The 24,630-nt window shown below is 45.3% G+C and overlaps 1 protein-coding gene across 1 annotated transcript in view; it reads right to left on the reverse strand.

Annotated features, from left to right (window-relative positions):
* Positions 1-2,482: 2,482 nt before the first annotated feature.
* LOC147115647 (adhesion G protein-coupled receptor G7-like) overlaps positions 2,483-24,630 on the reverse strand; it is a 125,361-nt gene continuing 103,213 nt past the window's right edge. Inside the window, exons 15-17 of the mRNA XM_085990079.1 lie at positions 20,312-20,485; positions 8,451-8,601; positions 2,483-7,314 (exon numbers count right to left, since the gene is read on the reverse strand). Of these exons, the coding sequence (XP_085846205.1) occupies positions 7,186-7,314; positions 8,451-8,601; positions 20,312-20,485 (454 nt within the window). The 3' untranslated portion in view covers positions 2,483-7,185. The remainder of the gene's footprint in view (positions 7,315-8,450; positions 8,602-20,311; positions 20,486-24,630) is intronic.

Consider the following 24,630-nt stretch of genomic DNA (forward strand, 5'->3'; position numbering starts at 1 on the left):
TGCCTGTGGTCACACACCAACTGCACGTTCAACGAATGGAACCCCTTCCGGTTGCAGTAATCCTCGGCATTCTCTAGAGGCGCCCGCAAAGCCACATGCATGCAGTCAATGGCGCCCTGGACCATGGGGAAGCCCGCTATTCTTGCAAATCCCATTGCGCGCTCCTGCTGCTTGTCCAGGGTCATGGGGTAGGAAATGTACTGACGTCTCCTTACGAAGAGGGCATTCGTGACTTGGCGGATGCAGCAATGCACCGCGAAGTGGGAGACATTGGCAATGTCCCCAGTAGCGGATTGGAAGGAGCTGGTGGCATAGAAGTTGAGAGCCACTGTCACCTTCACTGCCACCGACAGAGACGTCCTGCTCCTCAGCTGAGGCTGCAGATCTCTATGAAGCAGGTGGCAGATCGCAGTGACCACCTCCCTTCTGAATCGAAGCCTCCGAATGCACTGCTCCTCAGACATGTTGAGGTAGGAGAACTGCTGGCAGTATACCCTGGGAGGGTAAGGCCTCCTGTGCCGACGCCTGTTGGCGTCTCTGAGCCCTCTCAATGCAATGGAGAAACCCAACGTTTCCACCCATTGCAGCCCCCGTTATATGTGGCCACTCAAGGCTATGGCACTGAGAAATCAATCCAACTGCAAAGCTCTGGGCTGAAGCCAGAAGTACCTGTGCGAGCGCTGAGTCAAAGCAGAAAGCTCTCTCCCTTTGTCTCTCTGCAAATCTCTCTCTCTTACACACAGAAGGAGTGGTCCAAAATGGCTACCACTAAGAAGGCAGGAAGAGCCCCCTTTAAATAGCACCCCCCCAGCCCCACAGCGACTGGGAACCGTTCCACTCAACCAGTCGCTGGGAGCGCCAGGCGGAAAGAAGGGGGGTGCCACTGAAGTTCCGGTTCGGGGCGCACCAAGGGCGTTGCACCATGAAATGACATCAGGATCTGCGCGCGCAGCTGAACGGGCGTTGCGGTTGCGCCACCGCTAAATGTCCACTCAAGTTCGCGAGAGGCGCAGATCGCGCCACGCCCGGGCGCTAGCCGCTTCGCGCCCCACTTATTGCCCTCTTAAGGCGCTAGCGGCTGGCGCTACCAACTGAATTTCTAGGCCTATGATTCTTAGGGGGAAAAATTCAGTATCGCCCCATTTGGGGCGCCATTATCGGCCGTGCACAAAGTTTAACACCTGGCGCTAATTATCGCCTCCGACGGCAAACTTGGCTTTTATCGCCCCTGGAGGTGATTGGAGCGCAAAATCAGGCGCTTCACACCTGTCTTAAGGCGCAAAGGCCAAGGAGCGAGGTGTTACCTCAGAGTGCTGGCAAAGCAAGGAACAGCAAGTCAAAATGAACCTGCAAAGTACTGCTCAGTACCCAAAGCTCCTTCACACAGCATTGAACCTCTCCAGAAGTCTCTCTCCCTCTCTCTCTCTCTCTCTCTGAGTGCATGGTGCAAAAATGTCACCAACAAAAAAAGGCAGGAAGCGGTCACCTTTAAATAGCGCTCCCCCAGTCCCTTTCTGACTGCAAAACGCTCCCCTCAACCTGTCGTTGCTAGCGGCAGGCGGTAAGGCATGGGGCGCCACTCAATGTCCGGTCCGTGGCGCTACCGGGGCGTTGCGCACTCGACTGACGTCACGATCTGCCGGCGCAGGAGATCGTGGCGGTTGTGTTTAGCACCGCTGCAAAATGTCTAGTTAATTTTGCGAGTGGCGCAAACATCGCCGCGCCCGGGCGCTAGTTGCTTTGCGCCCCATTAGCGCCCTCTTAAGGCGCTAATGGGAGGCGCAAACAACTGAATTTTTCCCCCGTGGTACCTTTTCTCTTTCCTCAAGCAGTCACACATTCAGCAGCAGGTCAGAGAACCTCAAGAAGCTGCAGTTGGGGCTCTGAGATCCTTATGCTGCCCATAATGTCATAGGCCCAAAGTCAGTTCTCTCCATTTTTCCAAGAAGCAGTGCATCAGGAGGCTAGAAGTCTCCCGTGCGAGTATCGCAGACTTGTGCAGCCTCTTATAACAACACCTTGCATCCCACTCTCCCAGATGGCCGTGCATTGTCTGTGGCAGTTAACAGCTTTGAATTGTTTTGTCTTGGGCTCTTTCCAAACTGCAGAATGGGGCATCAGTCATGTAGCAATTAATGAGCCATATGAACAGGAAAGGCTAAAATCAGAGAATGTATTTCACCTCCATATTCTGATGGCAACACTGCATTGGAAAATTCCAATAAGTAGCTATATTAGTTGAAGGGTATCAGGCAAGTCTTCTACTCACCCTTTCACCAACATACATACATGGAAAAACTGGATTGGGATTTCCCTTTTAGCTGAATTAGCTGGATTCAAACAGTCCTACATAAGTCAGTCTGAAAATTATTGATTGTTAACAAAGTCAGCTCTTTGCATAGCAGGATTAAAGTACTACAGTGAGTAAAGCACAATATAACCTTAACTTGCCAGATACAGGAAAGACCGAGTCAAACAGAGGTGCATTACAAACACTACTTTATTTAACAACAAATTTGATAATACAATGTATTGATAATTAGGTATTGATGGCTACAGTAAAAACAAACTTATTCATAATATTAATCCACAAAATCTAAATGTTCATGAGTGCAAAGTTGAATTGTATTACAAAATCTCAGAAGTAATCACATTTCACTTGTTATCAGAGATATGTTCAAATTTATAGGCTTATCGTATGGACTTACCAAGATTACTTACATACCAGGCTCTTACTCCCTGTGAGGATGGGAACGGGGACTGCAGGGAGGATGAGCAACCTGGCCACAGCACCGTGGAATGAGGGGCCATTCAAGTGGGGGGAGTAAAAAGAAATGTTGTAGTGGTAGGGGATAGTATCATTAGGGGGATAGATAGGGTTCTTTGCAGCCGAGAGCGAGAGTCCCGAAGGTTGTGTTGCCTGCCCGGTGCCAGGGTTAAGGACATCTCCTCTGGGCTGGAGAGAAACTTGGAGTGGGAGGGGGAGGATCCAGTTGTCGTGGTCCATGTTGGTACCAACAACATAGATAGGACAAGGAAAGAGGTTCTGCTGAGGGAGTATGAGCAGCTAGGGGCCAAATTAAAAAGCAGAACCACAAGGGTAATAATCTCTGAATTACTACCTGAGCCACGAGCAAATTTGGCTAGGGTAAATAAAATCAGAGAGTTAAATGCGTGGCTCAAAGACTGGTGTGGGAGAAATGGGTTTTGCTTCTTGGGACACTGGCACCAGTATTGGGACAGGAGAGAACTGTTCCGTTGGGACAGACTTCACTTGGCCAGTGCTGGGACTAGAATCCTGGCAAATCGAATAACTAGGGCTGTAGAGAGGGCTTTAAACTAATTAGTGGGGGGGAGGTTTCAAGAGAGCGAAAAATAAAAATGTCAGCGGAGAAGGCAATAGAGCAAGGTAGCAGTGGGGGAATTAAAAACCAGAGCGTGTCAGGAAAGGACAGAATATATAAAGATAAAGGTAAAGTAGTAAAGGGGGTAAAAGCAGGAATAAATTGTCACAAAACATATTTAAAAGTTCTTTATCTGAATGCACGGAGCATTCGTAACAAAATAGACGAGTTGACGGTACAAATAACTACACATGGGTATGATCTGGTGGCCATTACAGAAACATGGCTGCAAGGTGACCATGACTGGGAACTAAACATCAGGGGTATTTGATTATTAGGAAGGACAGACAGGAAGGAAAGGGAGGTGGGGTGGCTATGTTAATAGGGATGGAATCACTACAATAGTGAGAAATGATATTGGGTCAAAGGGTCAGGATAGTGAAACAGTTTGGGTGGAGATAAGGAATAATAAGGGGAAAAAGTCATTAGTGGGCGTAGTCTATAGGCCTCCTAACAGTTGCAACTCTATTGGTCGGAGTATAAATCAGGAAATAGTTGGGGCTTGTAATAAGGGAACAGCTATAATCATGGGAGATTTTGACTTTCATATTGACTGGACAAATCAATTGGGCAGGGCAGCCTTGAGGAAGAGTTCATAGAGTGCATTAGGGACGGGTTCCTTGAGCAGTATGTTACTGAACCAACCAGGGGGCAGGCAATCTTAGATCTGGCCCTGTAAAATGAGACAGGATTAATAAAAAATGTCCTAGTAAAGGAGCCCCTTGGAATGAGTGACCATAACATGGTTGAATTCCAAATTCAGTTGGAGGGTGAGAGAGTTGGATCTCAAACCAGCATACTAAGCTTAAATAAAGGAGACTATGAAGGTATGAGAGTAGAGTTGACTAAGTGGACTGGGAAAATAGATTAAGGTGTATGACGGTACATGAGCAGTGGTGTACATTCAAGGAGATATTTCACAACTTCCAAGAAAAATATATTCCACAGAGGAAAAAGGGGCGTAAAAGAAAAGACAGCCATCCATGGCTAAGTAAAGTAATAAAGGATAGTATCCAACTGAAAACAAGGGCATATAAAGTAGCCAAATCTAGTGGGAGGATAGAAGATTGGGAAGCATTTAAAAGCCAGCAAAAAATAACTAAAAGATTAATTAAGAAAGGGAAGATAGATTATGAAAGTAAACTAGCAAAAAATATAAAAACAGATAGCAAGAGTTTCTACAGTTATATAAAAAGAAAAAGGGTGGCTAAAGTGAATGTTGGTCCCTTAGAGGATGAGACCGGGAAATTAGTAGTGGGGAACATGGAGATGGCAAAAACGCTGAACAAATATTTTGTATCAGTCTTTATAGTAGAGGACACTAAAAATATCCCAACACTGGACAAACAGGGGGCTATAGGGGGGTGGGGGAGGAGCTAAACACGATTAAAATCACTAAGGAGATGGTACTCGGTAAGATAATGGGACTTAAGGTGGATAAATCCCCTGGACCTGATGGCTTACATCCTAGGCTCTTGAGAGAAGTAGCGGTAGGGATTGCGGATGCATTGGTGGTAATTTTCCAAAACTCCCTGGATTCAGGAAAGGTCCCAGCAGATTGGAAAACTGCTAATGTAACACCCTTATTTAAAAAGGGAGGTCGACAAAAGGCTGGAAACTATAGACCAGTTAGCCTAACATCTGTGGTTGGTAAAATGTTGGAGTCCATTATTAAGGAAGCAGTAACAGGACATTTGGATAAGCATAATTTAATCGGACAGAGTCAGCATGGTTTTATAAAGGGGAAGTCATGTTTGACAAATTTGCTCGAATTCTTTGAGGACGTAACAAACAGGGTGGATAAAGGGGAACCAGTGGATGTGGTGTATTTGGACTACCAAAAGGCATTTGACAAGGTGCCACACAAAGGATTACTGCACAAGATAAAAAATCACGGGATTGGGGGTAATATACTGGCATGGGTGGAAGATTGGCTATCTAACAGAAAACAGAGAGTTGGGATAAATGGTTCATTCTCAGGTTGGCAATCAGTAACTAGTGGTGTTCCGCAGGGGTCAGTGCTGGGACCTTAACTCTTTACAATCTATATTAACGATTTGGAGGAGGGGAGCAAGTGCAACATATCCAAGTTTGCCGACGATACAAAGATGGGAGGGAAAGCAGTGAGTGAGGAGGACATAAAAAACCTGCAAAAGGATATAGACAGGCTAAGTGAATGGGCAGAAATTTGGCAGATGGAATATAATGTTGGAAAGTGTGAGGTTATGCACTTTGGCAGAAAAAATCAAAGAGCAAGTTATTATCTAAATGGAGAGAAACTGCAAAGTGCTACAGTACAAAGGGATATGGGGGTCCTGGTGCATGAAACACAGAAGGTTAGCATGCAGGTACAGCAGGTGATCAGGAAGGCCAATGGAATCTTGGCTTTTATTGCAAGGGGGATGGAGTATAAAAGCAGGGAAGCATTGCTTCAGTTATACAGGGTACTGGTGAGGCCACACCTGGAATACTGCGTACAGTTTTGGTTTCCATATTTAAGAAAAGATATACTTGCTCTCGAGGCTGTTCAGAAAAGGTTCACTCGGTTGATTCCAGAGATGAGGGGGTAGACTTATGAGGAAAGGTTGAGTAGGTTGGGCCTCTACTCATTGGAATTCAGAAGAATGAGAGGCGATCTTATCAAAACATATAAGATTGTGAGGGGGCTTGATCGGGTGGATGCGGGGAGGATATTTCCACTGATGGGTGAGACTAGAACTAGGGGGCATAATCTTAGAATAAGGGGCTGCCCTTTCAAAACTGAGATGAGGAGAAACTTCTTCACTCAGAGGGTAGTAAATCTATGGAATTTGCTACCTCAGAAAGCTGTGGAAGCTGCGACATTAAATAAATTTAAAACGGAGATAGACAGTTTCCTAGCTGATAAGGGAATTAGGGGTTACGGGGAGTGGGCAGGGAAGTGAACGTGAGTCTAGGTTCGGATCAGCCATGATCCTATTGAATGGCGGAGCAGGCCCGAGGGGCCGTATGGTCTACTCCTGCTCCTACTTCTTATGTTCTTATGTTTTTATTAAGCTTACAGTCTTCACTGATTGATTTCCAGCATTTAGACTGTCCTTTGATGACGTAAGTATAAAATCATCCAAGCACTCTCCTTAAGTAGTGGGCTGGGCTTGTCAACTCTGGTTGAATGTATTCCTGGGGGTTTCATCACATGACTTCCTGCCTCCAACCACCCCTCCCCCACGTCCCCGCCATTGGATGTCTAACAGGTCCATCCTCACTGGGCTCCACCTCCCCATGCCAATTGAAAATACTGTTATGACTAATAGACAGAAATGTTCAATGAAAATTTTAAAAAACACAATTTTTTTTAATGCCCCTCTGATTTTTCTCCTGGGTTGCTCACAGCAGTGTCCTGGAGATTAATCTTCAATTGTTGGAGACTCCAGGCCAATCCCGGAGGATGGCAACCCTATAGTAGGCTGGCTGCAAAATTGGGCAGCTTTTCTACTCTCTAAGATGCTCTGGTTTCGGCTCCAAGAATCACCAAAATAAACCCCAAAAATATGATTTCACAGAACTGCTTCTTGTTCTTATTTTTTATGCTGTTTTTTCACTCTAACACAGCTCAACATTGAACACCATTGGTGTTAAAGCTGTGGTGATTCAATTACCTTCTATTAAAATTAAAGGAAGATGATAGAACATAGGGATCCTGAGAGGATAATTGCAGGAGAAACCTTAACAAGATATGCAACACACTCCTTACTGTAATATCCAAAACTTATAACTTTCACACAATTGTTGCATGTTAATTTTATATAATGATAATGCGGCCAAGTAAAATGTTAGTCTTTTTTTCCCGTTTGAAAGCTTTCAGTGGTTGGATCATCCTGTTTTGAAATTCTTTCACATTCATTATGCACAGGGCGAAAATGAAAACACCCTAAAAATACAAACCATATCAAGATATTAGGATTGTACAAATGGAAGATAGCAGTTTCTTATTATTAATAAATTATTAAGTAACTGCATATTCTCTTCCAATGCAATGGCAAATGACTATTTTAATAATATAAGTTCAAATCCAGGTACCATATAAGACAAATTCAAACTTGCTACAATTGTGAAGTATAATCAATGACAGATTTGGCATTTTTTTTTGTTCATTCACAGGATGTGGACATCACTGGCAAGGCTAGCATTTATTGCCCTTGAGTGGCTTGCTAGGGCAGTTAAGGGTCAACCACATTGCTGTGGGTCTGGAGTCACATATAGGCCAGACCAGGTAAGGACAGCAGATTTCCTTTCCTAAAGGACATTAGTGAACCAGATGAGTTTTTACGACAATCCAGTCGTTTCATGGTCACCATTACTAGCACTAGCTTTTTATTCCAGATTTAGTTAATTAACTGAATTAAAATTCCCCAGCTGCTATGATTTCCAGATCATTAGTCCAGGCCTCTGAATTACTTGTCCAGTAACACTACCACTATGCTACCGTTCCCTTTAGTCATGAACATTATGGAAGCAGATTACTGTCCCTTCCATTTAAGGTTTTCTTATTGAGAACAAGGTTAGTATTGGACCTAGAAGATGCATTGGCCCTAAACTTACTCGCTGTCTTTGACATATCCTTGGCGATGGAATAGCATGACATTTTCAGGCCCTCAAATTGGAGTGGGAGCCTTTTCTGCCGGGTTTCTGTCCCAAAATCAATGCACTGCAGATTATGATGCTTGTTTGGGCCTCCCTGTTATCCACCCACCAAATCCCATAGAGCAAATTTAAACATACTTAAATGAGGGCCAATGGTGTTAAGGTGCCAAAATCCCAGAAGGTATGCTCACATTGCACCAGGGGTAATTTAGAGTGAAGTAAATGAAGCGTACTTGTTGCCAGCAAGACTGGCATAAACGAGGCACTTTGAGCCTGAAGTCTGAAGAAACTTCGACAAGTGACTGCTGCAGTTGGGAAAGAGTTTTTAGAGTGTTTATTTTTTAGCTTTTAAGTCATCTTATTATGAAGATGAGTTTTTACAACACAGGCCACACTCTTCCATTATTTGTTCCTTTCCCTTACCTGTAGCGAATTTAGTATGCAAAAAATGGTGCTGAATACACTGTATGCTTTGTCGATAAGCATGAAATATCCAATAACCCAGCACATGCCCAACATCACTGTGTTAGCAAAGACGACAGCAAAATGCCTCTGAAGAGTTTTCTTGAAGTCCCTGTAGTAGAAAATAAATATAAATAACTTCCCGTTTATAATTTATAATTAAATATGAAAGACAAACAGAAAGATTTGCATTCATTTAAGTTCATGTTGTAATATCATACCTCTCAGAAATGTCTCAAGACGTTAGAAATTCGTTATAGCCAAAAAATGGGCAGTGTTTAAACTAAAAAAGGTTAAGCTGAGCCACCTGAAAATCATTGAGGATTCACGCAAAATTCGTGCGAACTCCTCATTCAAATTATTGTAGTCATGATTCTATTCTAAAAACTAAAGCTCACTGGCATTACACTGAAAAGCTGGACCAATATTGAGGGCAGTCTTGCAGTCTTGCAACAAGACCTGGACGACGTTCAGGCTTGGGCTGACAAGTGGCAGGTAACATTCGCGCCACAGAAGTGCCAGGCAATGACTATCTCCAACAAGCGAGAATCTAACCACCTCCCCTTGACATTCAACAGCATTACCACCGCCGAATCCCCCACCATCAACATTCTGGGGGTCACCATTGACCAGAACCTTAATTGGACCAGCCACACAAATACTGTGGCAACAAGAGCTGGTCTGAGGCGAGGTATTCTGCGGCGAGTGACCCATCTCCTGACTCCCTAAAGCCTTTCCACCATCTACAAGGCACAAGTAAGGATGGAACAAGTGTGATGGAATACTCTCCACTTGCCTGGATAAGTGTTGCTGCAACAACACTCAATAAGCTCGACACCATCCAGAACAAAGCGGCCTGTTTGATTAGCCCCAATCCACCACCTTAAACATTCACTCCCTCCACCACCGACGTACTGAGGCTGCAGTGTGTACCATCTGCAAGATGCACTGCAGCAACTCACCAAGGCTTCTTCGGCAGCACCTCCCAAACCCGCGACCTCTTCCACCTAGAAGGACAAAGGCAGCAGGCGCATGGGAACACCACCACCTCCAAGTTCCCCTCCAAGTCACACACCATCCTGACTTAGAAGTATATCGCTGATCATTCATCGTCGCTGTATCAAAATCCTGGAACTCCCTACCTAACAGCACTGTGGGAGTACCTTCACCACACGGACAGCAGCAATTCAAGAAGGCGGCTCACCACCACCTTCTCAAGAGCAGCTAGGGATGGGCAATAAATGCTGCCTTGCCAGCAATGCCCAGATCCCATAAGCGAATTAAAACAAAAGTCTAATTGCAAGTCATGATTGCTACCGGCTTTTTCCACTACTTAAAGGGGAGGTTCATTGACGCTGCAGAACCTCTTTGTCAGGCTTGTTGGATCTGCAGCTGCCCCAACAGCAAAGCAAACAACAGTCAGGAGACATCTGTAGCAACCATAACAGACTGAAGACAGAGGGAGAGAGCCCGTAGGTTCTCCGATGAAGCTCTTCAGGCACTGTTGTTCGTGCTGGAGAGGAGGCAGGCAGTCCTATACCCACCAACTGGCAGAAGGCCCTCGTCACAAGTCTGCTACACTAGGGGCGGGAGATAGTGGACCAGCTCACGGGCAACACTGAGGTCCCCAGGACCACACCCAGTGCAGGAAGAAGTTTAACAACCTCACATAGAACATAGAAACATAGAAACATAGAAGATAGGAGCAGGAGTAGGCCATTTGGCCCTTCGAGCCTGCTCCGCCATTCAACAAGATCATGGCTGATCATCCAAACCCTAGCACCCGGTCCCTACACCGACAGCCATCCCACCCAAGCCCTATCCCCGTAACCCCGTAACCCCACGTATTTAATCCCCCCTAACACTAAGGGCCAATTTTTTTATCATGGCCAATCAACCTAACCCGCACATCTTTGGACTGTGGGAGGAAACCGGAGCACCCGGAGGAAACCCACGCAAACACGGGGAAAATGTGCAAACTCCACACAGACAGTCAACCGAGGCCGGATTTGAACCCGGGTCCCTGGCGCTGTGAGGCAACAGTGCTAACCACTATGCCACCGTGCTGCATGGGTAGTCAGGGTAAGTCAATTCTTCAGCAAATGCCACATACCACCATCTGTACCACAAGCTTCACACACTGCTCAATGCAATATACCCTCAGCACTCACCCACCAACAATTTCTACCTATCAACACCCACACCCACATCTCACACGTTGCATACAATGATAGCTATTCAACTATGACATGCACATCACCCAAACACATTGCACCACAGTCACTGACACTCTACCCTTGTTCTTGCAGGCTAAGGTTGCTCACAATCGACGGGAGCAGGAGCAGACAGGCGGGGACCAAGCCCAGATTGAAGAGCTGAGCCAGCTGGAGATGAGCGGCTGGAGATCATTGGCCGCCAGGTTGTCGGCACCATGGCCACCGGCGACGTTGACCCCTTTGGGGATAACCACCGTATGTTCATTCCTAATCCTTCTTCTCACATTCCACTTCCCCCTCAGCCCACAATCTTTTCTCACTTTCAAGCTACTCATGCTGTATGCATACATTTCTGCCTTCCTGCCCCACTCCCCTCACCATAACCCAACTCTTGTGCCTTTCTGCTTTCAGATAATCAGCAAGCACCTGAGCAGCCTGTCCCTGAGGTCACCACTGAGAACAAGGGGGGAGAAGAGGAGGAGGAAGAAGACACCGTGGCACTGCATCTGTCACTCACAGACACCAGCTCAGATACTGGCACTACACATACATTAGAGGCTAGTGTAGTAGCGGGATCTGCACAGGTTGAGGCACCAGGCACGAGTGGGCTACAGCAAGGCCAGGGGGAAAGGGTAGCTCAGGGGCCAGCTCCCTGGAGGGTGAGTTCGCATGCATGTTCTGCTGCACAGGACTCAGATGAGGACCTCAATGGGAGGCCTTTAGAAGAAGTGTGTTGAGCATGCACACGGAAATGATAGGTGCAATGGCAAGGCTGCCAGAGAGCCTCTCGGCAATGGAGAGGAGCGTGGAGGATTCAACCTCCAACATTGCACAGGACTCTGCGCAGAGCATGGAGCCCAGGATTTCCAGTCTGGAAATGATGGTACACTCCCAGAGACACCGTGGCGACTCAGACGCGATGGCGCGTATGATGGGTGGTGTCGCAACTTCCATTGCAGCACAGGCGGAAGCGACCCAACGTCGTAGTGCTGCAGCAGAAGCTCAGACTGCGCTCATGCAATCTCAGTTGAAGCCACCTAAGCTCTGACTGCTGCCATCATGGCTAGGTTTATAGAAGCATAGAAACATAGGACCAGGATTAGGCCATTCGGCCCCTCGAGCCTGCTCCGCCATTCAATGAGATCATGGCTGATCATCCTAACTCAGTACCCTGTCCCTGCCTTCTCCCCATATCCCTTGATCCCTTTAGCCTTAAGAAATATATCTAACTCCTTCTTGAATATATTTAATGAATTGGCCTCAACTGACTTCTGCGGTCGAGAATTCCACAGGTTCACCACTCTCTGGGTGAAGAAATTCCTCCTCATCTCTGTCCTAAATGGTTTACCCCTTATCTTCAGACTGTGACCCCTGGTTCTGGACTACCCCGCAATCGGGAACATCCTTCCTGCATCTAGTCTGACTGTTAGAATTTTATAAGTTTCAATGAGATCCCCTCTCCCTATTCTAAACTCCAGCGAGTATAAGCCCAATTGACCCAATCTGTCCTCATACATCATTCCTGCCATCCCAGGTATCAGTCTGGTGAATCTTCGCTGCACTCCCTCCATGGCAAGAACATCCTTCCTCAGATAAGGTGACCAAAACTGCACACAATACTCAAGGTGTGGTCTCACCAAGGCCCTGTACAACTGCAGCAAGACATCCTTGTTCCTGTACTCGAATCCACTCGCTACGAAGGCCAACATACCATTTGCCTTCTTAACCACCTGCTGCACCTGCATGCTTACCTTCAGCGACTGGTGCACAAGGATACCCAGGTCTCGTTGCACTTCCCCTTCTCCCAATCTATTGCCATTCAGATAATAATCTGCCTTCCTGTTTTTGCTACCAAAGTGGATAACCTCACATTTATCCACATTATACTGCATCTGCCAAGCATCTGCCCAATCACCCAACCTGTCCAAATCATACTTGAGTTCCTCGGCATCCTCCTCACAGCATACACGCCCACCCAGCTTTGTGTCGTCTGCAAACTTGGAGATATTACATTTAGTTCCCTCGTCTACATCGTTAATATATATTGCGAATATCTGGGGTCCTAGGACCGATCCCTGCGGTACCCCACTAGTCACTGCCTGCCACTCGGAGAAAGACCCGTTTATTCAAACTCTTTCCTTCCTGTCTGCCAACCAGTTCTCTATCCAAGTCAGTATCTTACCCTCAATCCCATGTGTTTTAACTTTGCACGCTAATCTCTTATGCGGGACCTTATCGAAAGCCTTCTGAAAGTTCAAATACACCACATCCACTGGTTCTCCCTTATCTATTCTACCAGTTACATCCTCAAAAAATTCCAGTAGATTAGTCAAGCACGATTTACCTTTTGTAAGTCCATGTTGACTTTGTCCGACCCTGTCACTGTTTTCCAAGTGCTTACATCTTTTATAATGACTCTAACATTTTCCCCACTACCGATGTCAGGCTTACCGGTCTATAATTCCCCATTTTCTCTCTACCACCTTTTTTGAATAGTGGGGTAACATTAGCTATCCTCCAATCCATGGGAACTGTTCCAGAGTCTATAGAATTTTGGAAGATGACCAGCAATGCATCTACTATTTCTAGGGTCACTTCCTTAAGTACCCTAGGATGTAGATTATCAGGCCCTGGGGATTTATTGGCCTTCAATCCCGTCAATTTCTCTAACACCATTTCCCTACAAATACTGATTTCATTCAGTTCCTCCCTCTCATTAGATCCTATGTTCCCTGACATCTCTGGGAGGTTATTTGTGTCCTCCTTTGTGAAGACAGAACCAAAGTATGTATTTAATTGGTCTGCCATTTCTTTGTTCCCCATTATAAATTCTCCTGATTCTGACTGCAAGGGACCAACGCTTGACTTCACCAATCTTTTTCTCTTCACATATCTATAGAAGCTTTTACAGTCAGTTTTTATGTTCCCTGCAGGCTTACTCTCATACTTTATTTTCCCCCTCTTAATTAATCCCTTTGTCCTCCTTTACTGAATCTTAAACTGCTCCCAATCCTCAGGTTTGCTGCTTTTTCTGGCCAATTTATATGTCCTCTCCTTGGATCTTATGCTATCCCTGATTTCCCTTGTTAGCCACGGTTGAGTCAACTTCTTTGTTTTATTTTTATGCCAAACAGGGATGAACAAATTCTGTAGTTCATCCATGCAATCTTTAAATGTTTGCCATTGCCTATCCACCGTCAACCCTTTAAGTAACGTTCCCCAATCCATCCTACCCAACTCGCACCTCATACCATCGTAGTTTCCTTTATTTAAATTCAGGACACTAGTCTCTGAGTCAAATACTTCATTCTCCATCTTAATGAATAATTCTATCATATTATGATCGGTCCGCCCCAAGGAGCCTCGCACAACAAGATTGCTAATTAATCCTTTCTCATTACATAATACCCAGTCTAAGATGGCCTGATCTCCAGTTGGTTCCTCGACATATTAGTCCAGGAAACCATCCCGTATACCTCCAGGAATTCCTCCTCCACAATATTGTTACTAATTTGGTTAGCCCAATCTATATGTAGATTAAAGTCACCCATGATAACTGCTGTGCCCTTATTGCACGCATCTCTAATTTCCCCTTTAAGGCCATCCCCAACCTCCGCATTACTGTTTGGGGGTCTGTATACAACTCCCACTAATGTTTTCTGCCCCTTGGTATTTCTCAGCTCTTCCCATACAAATTCCACATCATCAGAGCTAATATCCTTCCTTACTGTTGTGTTAATCTCCTCTTTAACCAGCAATGCTACCCCCACCTCCTTTTCCTTTTTGCCTGTCTTTCCTGAATATTGAATACCCCTGGATGTTGAGTTCCCAGCCTTGGTCACCCTGGAGCCATGTTTCCATAATCCCAATCATATCATATCCGTTTACATCTATTTGCGCAGCTAATTCATCCACCTTATTACGAATGCTCCTTGCATTAATACACAAAGCCTTCAGGCTTGTTTTTTAACACTCTTAGACCTTTTAGAATTATTATTTACTGTGGCCATGTTTGATTTAAACCCTTGATTTCTCTGACTGCCACTTTTGCTTTTCTCCTTCCTGTCTTTTGCTTCCATCCTTGCTTCCCTTTCCTCTGTCTCCCTGCACAGGTTCCCAACCCCCCTGCCATTTTAGTTTAAACCCTCCCCAACAGCACTAGCAAACACTCCCCCAAGGACATCGGTCCCGTTCCTGCCCAGGTGCAAACCGTCCAGTTTGTACTGGTCCCACCTCCCCCAGAACCAGTCCCAATGTCCCAGGAATTTGAATCCCTCCCCCTTGCAACATTCCTCTAGCCACGTATTCATCTGAAATATCCTTCTATTTCTACTCTGACTAGCACATGGCACTGGTAGCGATCCTGAGATTACTACCTTCGAAATCCTATTTTTTAATTTACCCCCTAACTCCCTATGTTCAGTTTTAGGACCTCATCCCAGTTTTTACCTATATCATTTATCACCATCAACTGGGGCTTTCATGGTATCGCAGCAGGCCAGCAATCTGTGCTCCAACAGATTGCTAGGAATGCTGAGGCCCCATCCCAAGGGAGTGGCAGTGGGTCAGTGGAGCAGGAACCTGTTGTCCTCTCTCAGGATGACAGCATTTCTACTCCCACCACTGCCACGCCTCCATTGCCCTTGTAGCTGCCTGTCAGCCAGCCAGCCCAGACTGCTGCCGCCCATGCTGAGGTAATGCAGTCTGCAGCTGGGCCTTCTAAGTCCACAGCTGTACGAGGTCATCCTGCGAAGCCATTTAAAGTCTCCTGCACGGAAACTCAGAGGCCTTCCACCAGCTGTACTACAGCCACTGGGGGAGCACTGCAGAGGAGCACTCAATCAGGAAAGGGCACATGAAAGACAGACACTAGGGGCAGGATTTTCATTCAAGAGTCGGGTGGGAGGCGGGACTACAACTTTCGGGGTTGTAGTCCTGCCTCCATCGAGATGTGGCCAATCCACACGATATTAACTTGATTGACCTTGTTGAGCCCGCCCAGCGGGCTCAGCAGGCCAATTAAGGGCCACCCGGCAACAGGTGACATCACAGACTGAAATTTCATCTGTCAAGAGGTTTTGACAGATGAAATATCAGTGTTTCACAGCTGTTTTAAGCTGTCAAACACTGACAGTCTTATTTCTAACATGAGTCCTTCTCCACAGACTCAGTTAGAAATCTCTCCTGCATAGAAAGCTGCAGGCTGTCACTTTTGACAGTTCGCAGGCATTCTGCTTTCTGTGCCGGCGTGGTTTGGAGCCCTCAGGAATCTCACACTTCAACCTCAAAAATAGGGATTAGGCTAAAAACTGCCTGTTAACTACCTGTTAACAGGCAGTTAATTGGCACTAATCCCTTCCCGCCTCGGGTAGGCGGGTCCCAGTGCAGGGCGGGTACCCGCTTCCTTTGAAACTGGCATGGAGGCGGGTTTGGGTGCGGGATGGGGTCAGGACCCCTGATTTCAGGATTTTAACCCCCCCCCATGCCTCCAATCCTGACTCCATGGCCCAATGAAAATCCTGCCCTAGATGTTTCATAAGGGTGATTAGATAATAGTATTACTGTAAATATGTGTGATATGATTATAGATACATTTATTAATTGTGTTTGGAATCTTTTGTAGTGTCGCTCATTTCAGCTTTGCACCCAGGAGGACGCTGTGATATGTGTGAGACAGGGATGGTATGATGGGGTTGCGGTAAGCAACGGGAATCTGGGGTTTCATTCATGCGAATCGGAGTCTGATGAGCCAGTTACGGACAGCCCATCCGGAAGGTCGATTGTCTGCCTGCTTGCTCCCTCCCTCCTGTTCCTCCTCCTCCTTGTCCTTGTCCTCCTCTTCCTCTGCTCCCTCGTCCTCCTCCTAAGGTGGTCCTGCAATCCCTGGTGGCGAGGGCTGCGCCCTCATGATGGCCAAGTTGTGGAGCATGCAGCAGACCACCACAAAATGGGACACTCACTCCACCGAGTACTGGAGGGCTCCTCCCGAGTGGTCAAGGCTACGGAACCGTTGCTCAAAGATGTTCCTGGTGACAGCATGGCTCTCAATATATGAGTGCTGGGCACGAATGCTGGGGTTGCGGAGGGGAATCATGAGCCAGGTGGAGAGCAGATAGCCCTTGTCTCCGAGCAGCCACCCTCGAGCTTGATGTGGTGGCTGGAAGAGTGCTGGCACACTGGACTGGTGCAGAATGAAGGCATCATGGCTGCTGCCAGGATAGTGTGCATTGATATTGAGGATTCTCTGTGTGTGGTCGCACACCAACTGCATATTAATTGAGTGGTAGTCTTTGTAATTACGGAAGATCTCAAGGTTGTTATGTGGTGCCCGCAAAGCCACATGGGTGCAGTCGATGGCGCCCTGCACCATGGGGAAGCCCACTATCCTGGCAAAGCCACATGCACACTCTTCCTGCTTCTCACTGGTGATCAGGAAGCAAATGTAGTCCCTTCTCCTGGTGCAGAGAGCTTCAGTGACCTCCCGGATGCAGGCGAACTGTGAGATGTTAGCTATGTCTCCTGCTGCAGAATGAAAAGATCTGCTGGCAAAGAAATTGAGGGCCACAGTGACCTTGACTGCCACTGGGAGAGCTTTGGTCGCCCTGGTCTGAAGCTGGAGCTCTGGTTGCAGGAGGTGGCAGACTTCTGTGACCACCTCCTCGGTGAAGTGAAGTCTCCTACTACACTGCTCCTCACTTAATTGGAGGTAGGAGAAGTGCTGTCGGAAAACCCTAGGAGGCTAAGGCCTCCTGTTGAGAGTTCTGATGCCCCTCCTCCTCTCTCTGCGCATATGTTCCCATCTTTCCCGCTCCCTCCGCTGTAGATCCTGGAGGGCAAGGTCGACTGCCAGTACAGCCCCCATTACATTTAGCAACTGTTGTAGTTTGAAGCGTTTCAAAAATAATGAGGGAGTTTTGCACTTGCCAAAACACGCCCTGATACCAACTAAGCTTGAAATAACTAAAGAAAACTCTTGCAGCAGCAGGAATTAGCGCACAGCGACTCAAACTGCAAAACCCTGTCAGGTGTGAATGATTGGTGATGATCCCTTTAAATATCATCGCTGGAGCCGGCTTCCTGCTGCTGCACGCCACCTCAACCTGCCATTGCTTTCTCCAGCTGGTAACTTCAATGGCCAAAACGAAATTGGGAGATCGGGGGTCAAGTGAGCATTGCACACTCATTGACACATCATGATCTCTGTGATTGCGATGTCTCCGGAGAGCGAGTTTAGCAGCAGCGCTACCGGCAACACGGAAATGGCGTGCGCTGCTGGAACCACCAAAGTGTTTCATATACAATCAATTATTTTGACTTGCAGTACACATATTTGTACTTGTATTCACAAAAACAAACACGGATATATCCATAGAGGAACATTTTTTCCTCTTTATGGCTTAAGTATCACAGCAGATTATGGAGACTGAAAAATTATAGAGCTCCTCTAAAGTTTTTCAGCTCTTGTTAAATTCAGATTTTGAAACTTGAATCAGATCAGTTGCAGATATGAATAAAGTGACATTTTATAAGGTTTTCTTAATATTAAATATTGTAGGTACTTTATGATGTTAAAAAATCAAAGAAAATTATCACAACGTATTCTTTAAATAATACATGCAACAAGTATCATTTCCCTGTAACAGTGTAAAAATAAGTGTTTTTAATCACTGCCCCTTCCAATCACATATGATATAGCTATGTTATATACCCTCTTCTTGTCATGTAAATCTAACAGTTACAATTGGTGATGTTAAAAAACACGTTTGTACGAATTGGTATTGAGAGGGAGGAGGTACTAGCGGTTTTAGCGGGCTTAAAAGTGGATAAATCCCCAGGCCCTGACGAGACATATCCCAGGCTGCTGTGTGAGGCAAGGGAGGAGATTGCAGGGGCTCTGATACAAATTTTCAGGATCTCTCTGGCCACAGGGGAGGTGTCAGAGGACTGGAGGACAGCTAACGTAGTACCATTATTCAAGAAGGGTAGTGGGCATAAACCAGGGAATTACAGGCCAGTGAGACTAACATCAGTGGTAGGGAAATTATTGGAAAAAATTCTGAGGGACAGAATTAGTCTCCACTTGGAGAGGCAAGGATTAATCAAAGATAGTCAGCATGGCTTTGTCAGGGGAAGGTTATGTCTAACCAAGTTGATTGAATTTTTCGAGGGGGTGACTAGGTGTGTGGATGAGGGTAGTGTAGTTGATGTAGTCTACATGGACTTCAGTAAGGCTTTTGACAAAGATCCGCATGGAAGACTGGTCAAGAAGGTAAGAGCCCATGGGATCCAGGGCAATTTGGCACGTTGGATCCAAAATTGGCTTAGTGGCCGGAGGCAGAGGGTGATGGTCGAAGGTTGTTTTTGTGACTGGAAGCCTGTGTCCAGTGGTGCACCGCAAGGATCAGTGCTGGATCCTTTGCTGTTTGTAGTGTACATAAATGATATAGATATGAATGTAGGAGGTATGATCAGTAAGTTCGCAGATGGCACGAAAATTGGTGGAGTGGTAAATAGCGAGGAGGGAAGCCTCAGGCTACAGGACAATATAGACGGGTTGGTCAGATGGGCAGAACAGTGGCAAATGGAATTTAACCCTGAAAAGTGTGAGGTGATGCATTTTGGGAGGACTAACAAGGCAAGGGAATACACAATGAATGGTAGGATCCTAGGAAGGACAGAGGATCGGAGGGACCTTGGTGTGCATGTACATAGATCCCTGAAGGCAGCAGGACAGGTAGATAAGGTGGTTAAAAAGGCATATGGGATACTTGCCTTCATTAGCCGAGGCATAGAATATAAGAGCAGGGAGGTTATGATGGAGCTGTATAAAATGCTAGTTAGGCCACAGCTGGAATACTGTGTGTAGTTCTGGTCGCCACACTATAGGAAGGATGTGATTGCATTGGAGAGGGTGCAGAGGAGATTCATCAGGATGTTACCTGGGCTGGAGCGCTTCAGCTATGAAGAGAGACTGGACAGGCTGGGGTTGTTTTCCTTAGAGCAGAGAAAGCTGAGGGGGGACCTGATTGAGGTGTACAAAATTATGAGGGGCATAGATAGGGTAGATAGAAAGGAACTTTTCCCCTTAGTAGAGAGGTCAATAACCAGGGGGCATAGTTTCAAGGTAAGGGGCAGGTGGTTTAGAGGGGATTTGAGGAAAAACTTTTTCACCCAGAGGGTGGTTGGAATCTGGAACTCATTGCCTGAAAGGGTGGTAGAGGCAGGAACCCTCACAACATTCAAGAAGCATTTCGATGAGCACTTGAAACACCATAGCATACAAGGCTACGGACCAAGTGCTGGAAAATGGGATTAGAATAGATAGAGCTTGATGGCCGGCGCAGACACGATGGACCGAAGGGCCTCTTTCTGTGCTGTATAAACCTATGACTCTTTGACTCTATCATATTCCACATTTTACTAATATTATTACAATGTCAAACCTGCTGGACTCTTCAACAAATCATTAATATCAGACTCCATTGTGTTAGGAAGCCAATTGTTAATGAAACTTACATTGTTGCATGCATTATTTAGTTAGATTCCACTGAATTGTGAGCAGCCACACAAACCCAGGGTTCCAAGTAACATATAACAAAACCTCACCCTTTGTAAGCTTTCAGATATTTCTCGTTGCAAACCATCTTGGACATGATCAGTCCAAAGATCACCATATTCAGAAGCAGCATCAAAGAGACTGGCAGCAAGAATGCCCAAAAAAGTACATTTTTCCCACTAAAAAAATTAGTAGTTGGCTGATCGACTACAGCAAGCCAGCAGCTGAAAGTAAAACATTCACACATTACAGTTAACAGTATTGTAATCATAATGTACAAAATCTTAATTTATGATAACATTCAGTGCAATAAACCATTAAAGAAGCTTAAGAAAGGGTTTGGATTGATTCACCCATTGATTTTCCCTCCCTTCCATGCAGAAGCATCCAGCCTTCCCTCAATCTCATCGAGATTTTCTCAAAACAGGTTTATTTTTGAAGAGAGAAACCAGGAAGTTATAGTTAGTCTAACATGTGTTGTGGGGAAGTTATTGGAATCTATAATTAAGGACAGAGTGACTCAGCACTTAGAGAAACTTGAGCTGATTAGAGAGAGCCAACATGGATTTGCAATGGGTAGGTCATGTAAAATGAACCTAGTTGAATTTTTTGAGGAAGTAACTAAAGTAGTGGACAGTGGAATGTCTATGGATGTAGTTTATATGGACTTCCAGAAGGCATTCAATAAGGTTCCACATATGAGCCGGTTAGTTTAAATTAAAGCTCATGGAATTGAAGGAAAATTATTGACCAGGTTACAAAATTGGTTAAACGCAGAAGACAGAGAGTAGGGTATGTACTCGAATTGGAAGGACGTGACTAGTGGTGTCCCACAAGGATTTGTGCTAAGGCCTCAACTATTCACTATATTTATTAATGACTTTGATAACACAATAGAGAGCCATATATCCAAGTTTGCCGATGATGCAAAGATTGGTGGCATAGTAAGTAGTGTAGACAGGGGTATAAAATTTCAGAGGCATTGATAGATTAAGTGAGTGGGCAAAACTGTGGCAGATGGATTTCAACACAGCTAAGTGTGAAGTCATCCATTTTGGACCAAAAATGGATCGATCCAAGTATTTTTTTAAATGGTGAAAAGCTAGGAACTATGGAGGTCCAAAGAGATTTAGGAGTCCATGTACACTGATCACTAAAATGTAGTAGTCAGATACAAAAAATAATCTAAAAGGCTAATGGAATGTTAGCCTTTATAACTAGAGGGCTAGACTATAAAGGGGAGGAAGTTTTGCTGCAGCTGTACAAAGCCCTAGTTGGACCACATCTGGAGTACAATGTACAGTTCTGGGCACCGGACCATAGAATGGATAAAGGGTTTTGACCCGAAACGTTGATTCTAATTTCTCTCCACGGATGTTGCCTGGCCTGCTGAGTTTTTCCAGCATTTTCTGTTGTTATTTTGGATTTCCAGCATCTGCAGTATTTTTCTATCATCATAGGATGGATATATTGGCCTTAGAAGGAGTGCAGTGCAGATTCACCAGAATGTTGTCAGGGCTCCAAGGGTTAGATTATGAGGAGTGATTACATAAACTAGGCTTGTACTCCCTAGAATACAAAAGGTTAAGAGGTGGTTTGATTGAGGTTTTTAGGATTTTGAAAGGAATTAATAGAGTAGATAAAGAGAAACTTTCTCCGCTAGTGGGGAAGTCTAGGACAAGAGGCCATAACCTTAAAATCAGAGCCAGGCCATTCAGGAGAGAAGTTAGGAAACTCATCTTCAGGGAAAGGGTGGTAGAAGTGTGGCACTCTCTCCCACAAAAGGAAGTAGATGCTAGCTCACTTAATCATTTTAAACCTGAGATCCATAGATATTTGCTAGCCAAGGGTATTAAGCGATAGGGAGCCAATTCAGGTGGATGGAGTTAGGATACAGATCAGCCATGATCTCATTGAATTGTGGAACAGGCTTGACCGGCTAAATGGCCTAATTCTGTTCCTATATTCCTAATAGCAGTAAATATTGCATTAGTCTGCTAAGTATTGTTAACTTTTCATCTTGCAAAAAATTTTTTTGAAAATACTGCACAGCTAGATTCTTTATTATTTAAACAAAGCAAGAAGAAAATAGTGCAAACAGAAATAAATTAATATCATCCGACATTCAGTTTTTCTATACTGAATGTAGTTAGTCCAAGTAAAACGGTTTGGTTTGCAGAGATTTTACATTTGCCCTATATTCATAAAGAAGGACAGCCAAGGAAATCAGTTCAAATGCTTTCTTTGTGGTTGCAATGCCACACCTGTGGAGAAATGGTGATTGTGCATTTGGGCAATCAGCCAACTGGTACAGTCTTAGATAATTCATTCCTGCTTAGCCTTGGGTGAACTGCTATATTTATTGTTCTGACCCTTACACATTAATAGCGAAGTAACTGATATTCTAGATGGCATTGAAGGTTTCATACTTCATTTATATGTTTCAACTTTCTACAGTTTGCACGCCCTTGCTGCACATAATCTCCATTCATGAGAGCATAAGAACATAAGAAATAGGAGCAGGAGTAGGCCATTCGGCCCCTCGAGCCTGCTCCGCCATTCAATAAGATCATGGCTGATCTTCTACCTCAACTCCACTTTCCTGCACTGTCCCCATATCCCTTGATTACCTTAATATCCAAAAATCTATCGATCTCTGTCTTGAATATATTCAACAACTGAGCATTCACAGCCCTCTGGGGTACAGAATTCCAAAGATTCACCACCATCTGAGTGAAGAAATTTCTCCTCATCTCAGTCCTAAATGGCCAACCCCTTATTCTGAGACTGTGACCCCTGGTTCTAGACTCCCCAGCTAGGGGAAACATCCTCCCTGCATCTACCCTGTCAAGTCCTGTAAGAATTTTGTATGTTTCAATGATATCACCTCTCATTCTTCTAAACTCTAGAGAATATAGGCCTAGTCGAGATTGAGTAGACTAGGCCTACATTCCCCTTATAGTGCAGTCACTGATAACAGTTACAGTAAACAGCCATAAAAAAACCCTTTCCTGCATCTGTTGGGAAAACAAAACTTACTTGTTTTGGACCTCCAGGACTTTGTTCCCAGTCCTATCTCAGATCAGAAGACCTGTGTGGGATGGGTGGAAAGTGTAAGCCCACTATCTGAGGGGAATGTTTCATTCAAGCAGAATCCTATGTAAATAAGGCCAGAGTCATGGCAACATCATGCCCACCTGAATACCATGGGAGTGGTATGTTTGCAGCGGCTCTCGGCACAGGTCCTGGTTTCAGGTGGCTGGTAAACATTTCAGGTTCCCACTCATGCTGCTCAAGCAGGAATCCTAAAGTCCTTTTGTTCTGGGATAGTTTGAACTGCCCCATAAAGCATCTTAACACAATGGCATGCTGTAAATCTATTAATATATAACATGGTGATTTATATGCTTTATGTTTATTGCTGTGCACTTTGGAATGAAGATTTTGCTGTCGTCAAAACTGTGCCTTGGCCTATTTAAATGGCTTTCAAAAGATTTTCTAAAAGCCATACATTTCTGCGGACAATTAAATTCCAATGGCCAGAGAGGAGGTAGAACAGATGGATCCACCATCGGAGGGTCACAATTTGGTGCAGAACCCAAATCTACCAGGTTTTTGTCCGATGTAAAAGTGATTCAAATTTCTGATGAGATGGGGGGAGCATGTGGGTCTTTCATACGACCAACTTACACCGCCCCCCCCCCGCTCCACCCCCATCACCCCCCCCCACACACACACACATCATACAACTGTAGAGGTGATGTATCTGGGGTAGTTCCCATGCTACCCCAGGAATTCCACATTATGCTCTCCCTAGTCCCAGCAGGATCGACACCAACTGAGAGCTGATGAAGGTCCTGGACTGAACCTTCCACATTTTGTTTAAATGGCACTTTCTCTTCAGTCCTATAAGGGCCTCCCTCACTCCACTTATAGAGTGGTATTGAGTTGCTCCATTTTTCCCAGCCAGCAGTTGGGGTGGGGGCCTCTGTTGTGCCTGTACAGGCGGGACACCTGCCTTGACCATTTAAATAACCACATCTCGATGACCTGGGTCCACTTCATGCACTGTAGGCAGCTGGGAGTCCAGTGGCAAAGCAGGGACCCTGGAATTTCAGGCCAGAGAGTTTGAAATCGATGTCCACCAAAAACAATAATAATCTAAAATGTTATGCACACAATAAGGTTTCATTTTATCTTCTGATTGAAGGGAAGCGCTACAATCATGGAATGGATCCGGACATGTGGGTGAAAAGAAGTGTAATTGCCAATCAATTTCTTTTAGTGTTTACTTCTTGCAAATGAAAAGGTAGCCCACAACCGTAGAATCTTACAGTACAGAAGGAGGCCATTTGGCACATCTTGCCTG

Source organism: Somniosus microcephalus, chromosome 6, assembly GCF_052327205.1.
Source record: "Somniosus microcephalus isolate GS21.2 chromosome 6, FLI_Smic_1.0, whole genome shotgun sequence".
In the NCBI taxonomy this organism is placed as follows: domain Eukaryota; kingdom Metazoa; phylum Chordata; class Chondrichthyes; order Squaliformes; family Somniosidae; genus Somniosus; species Somniosus microcephalus.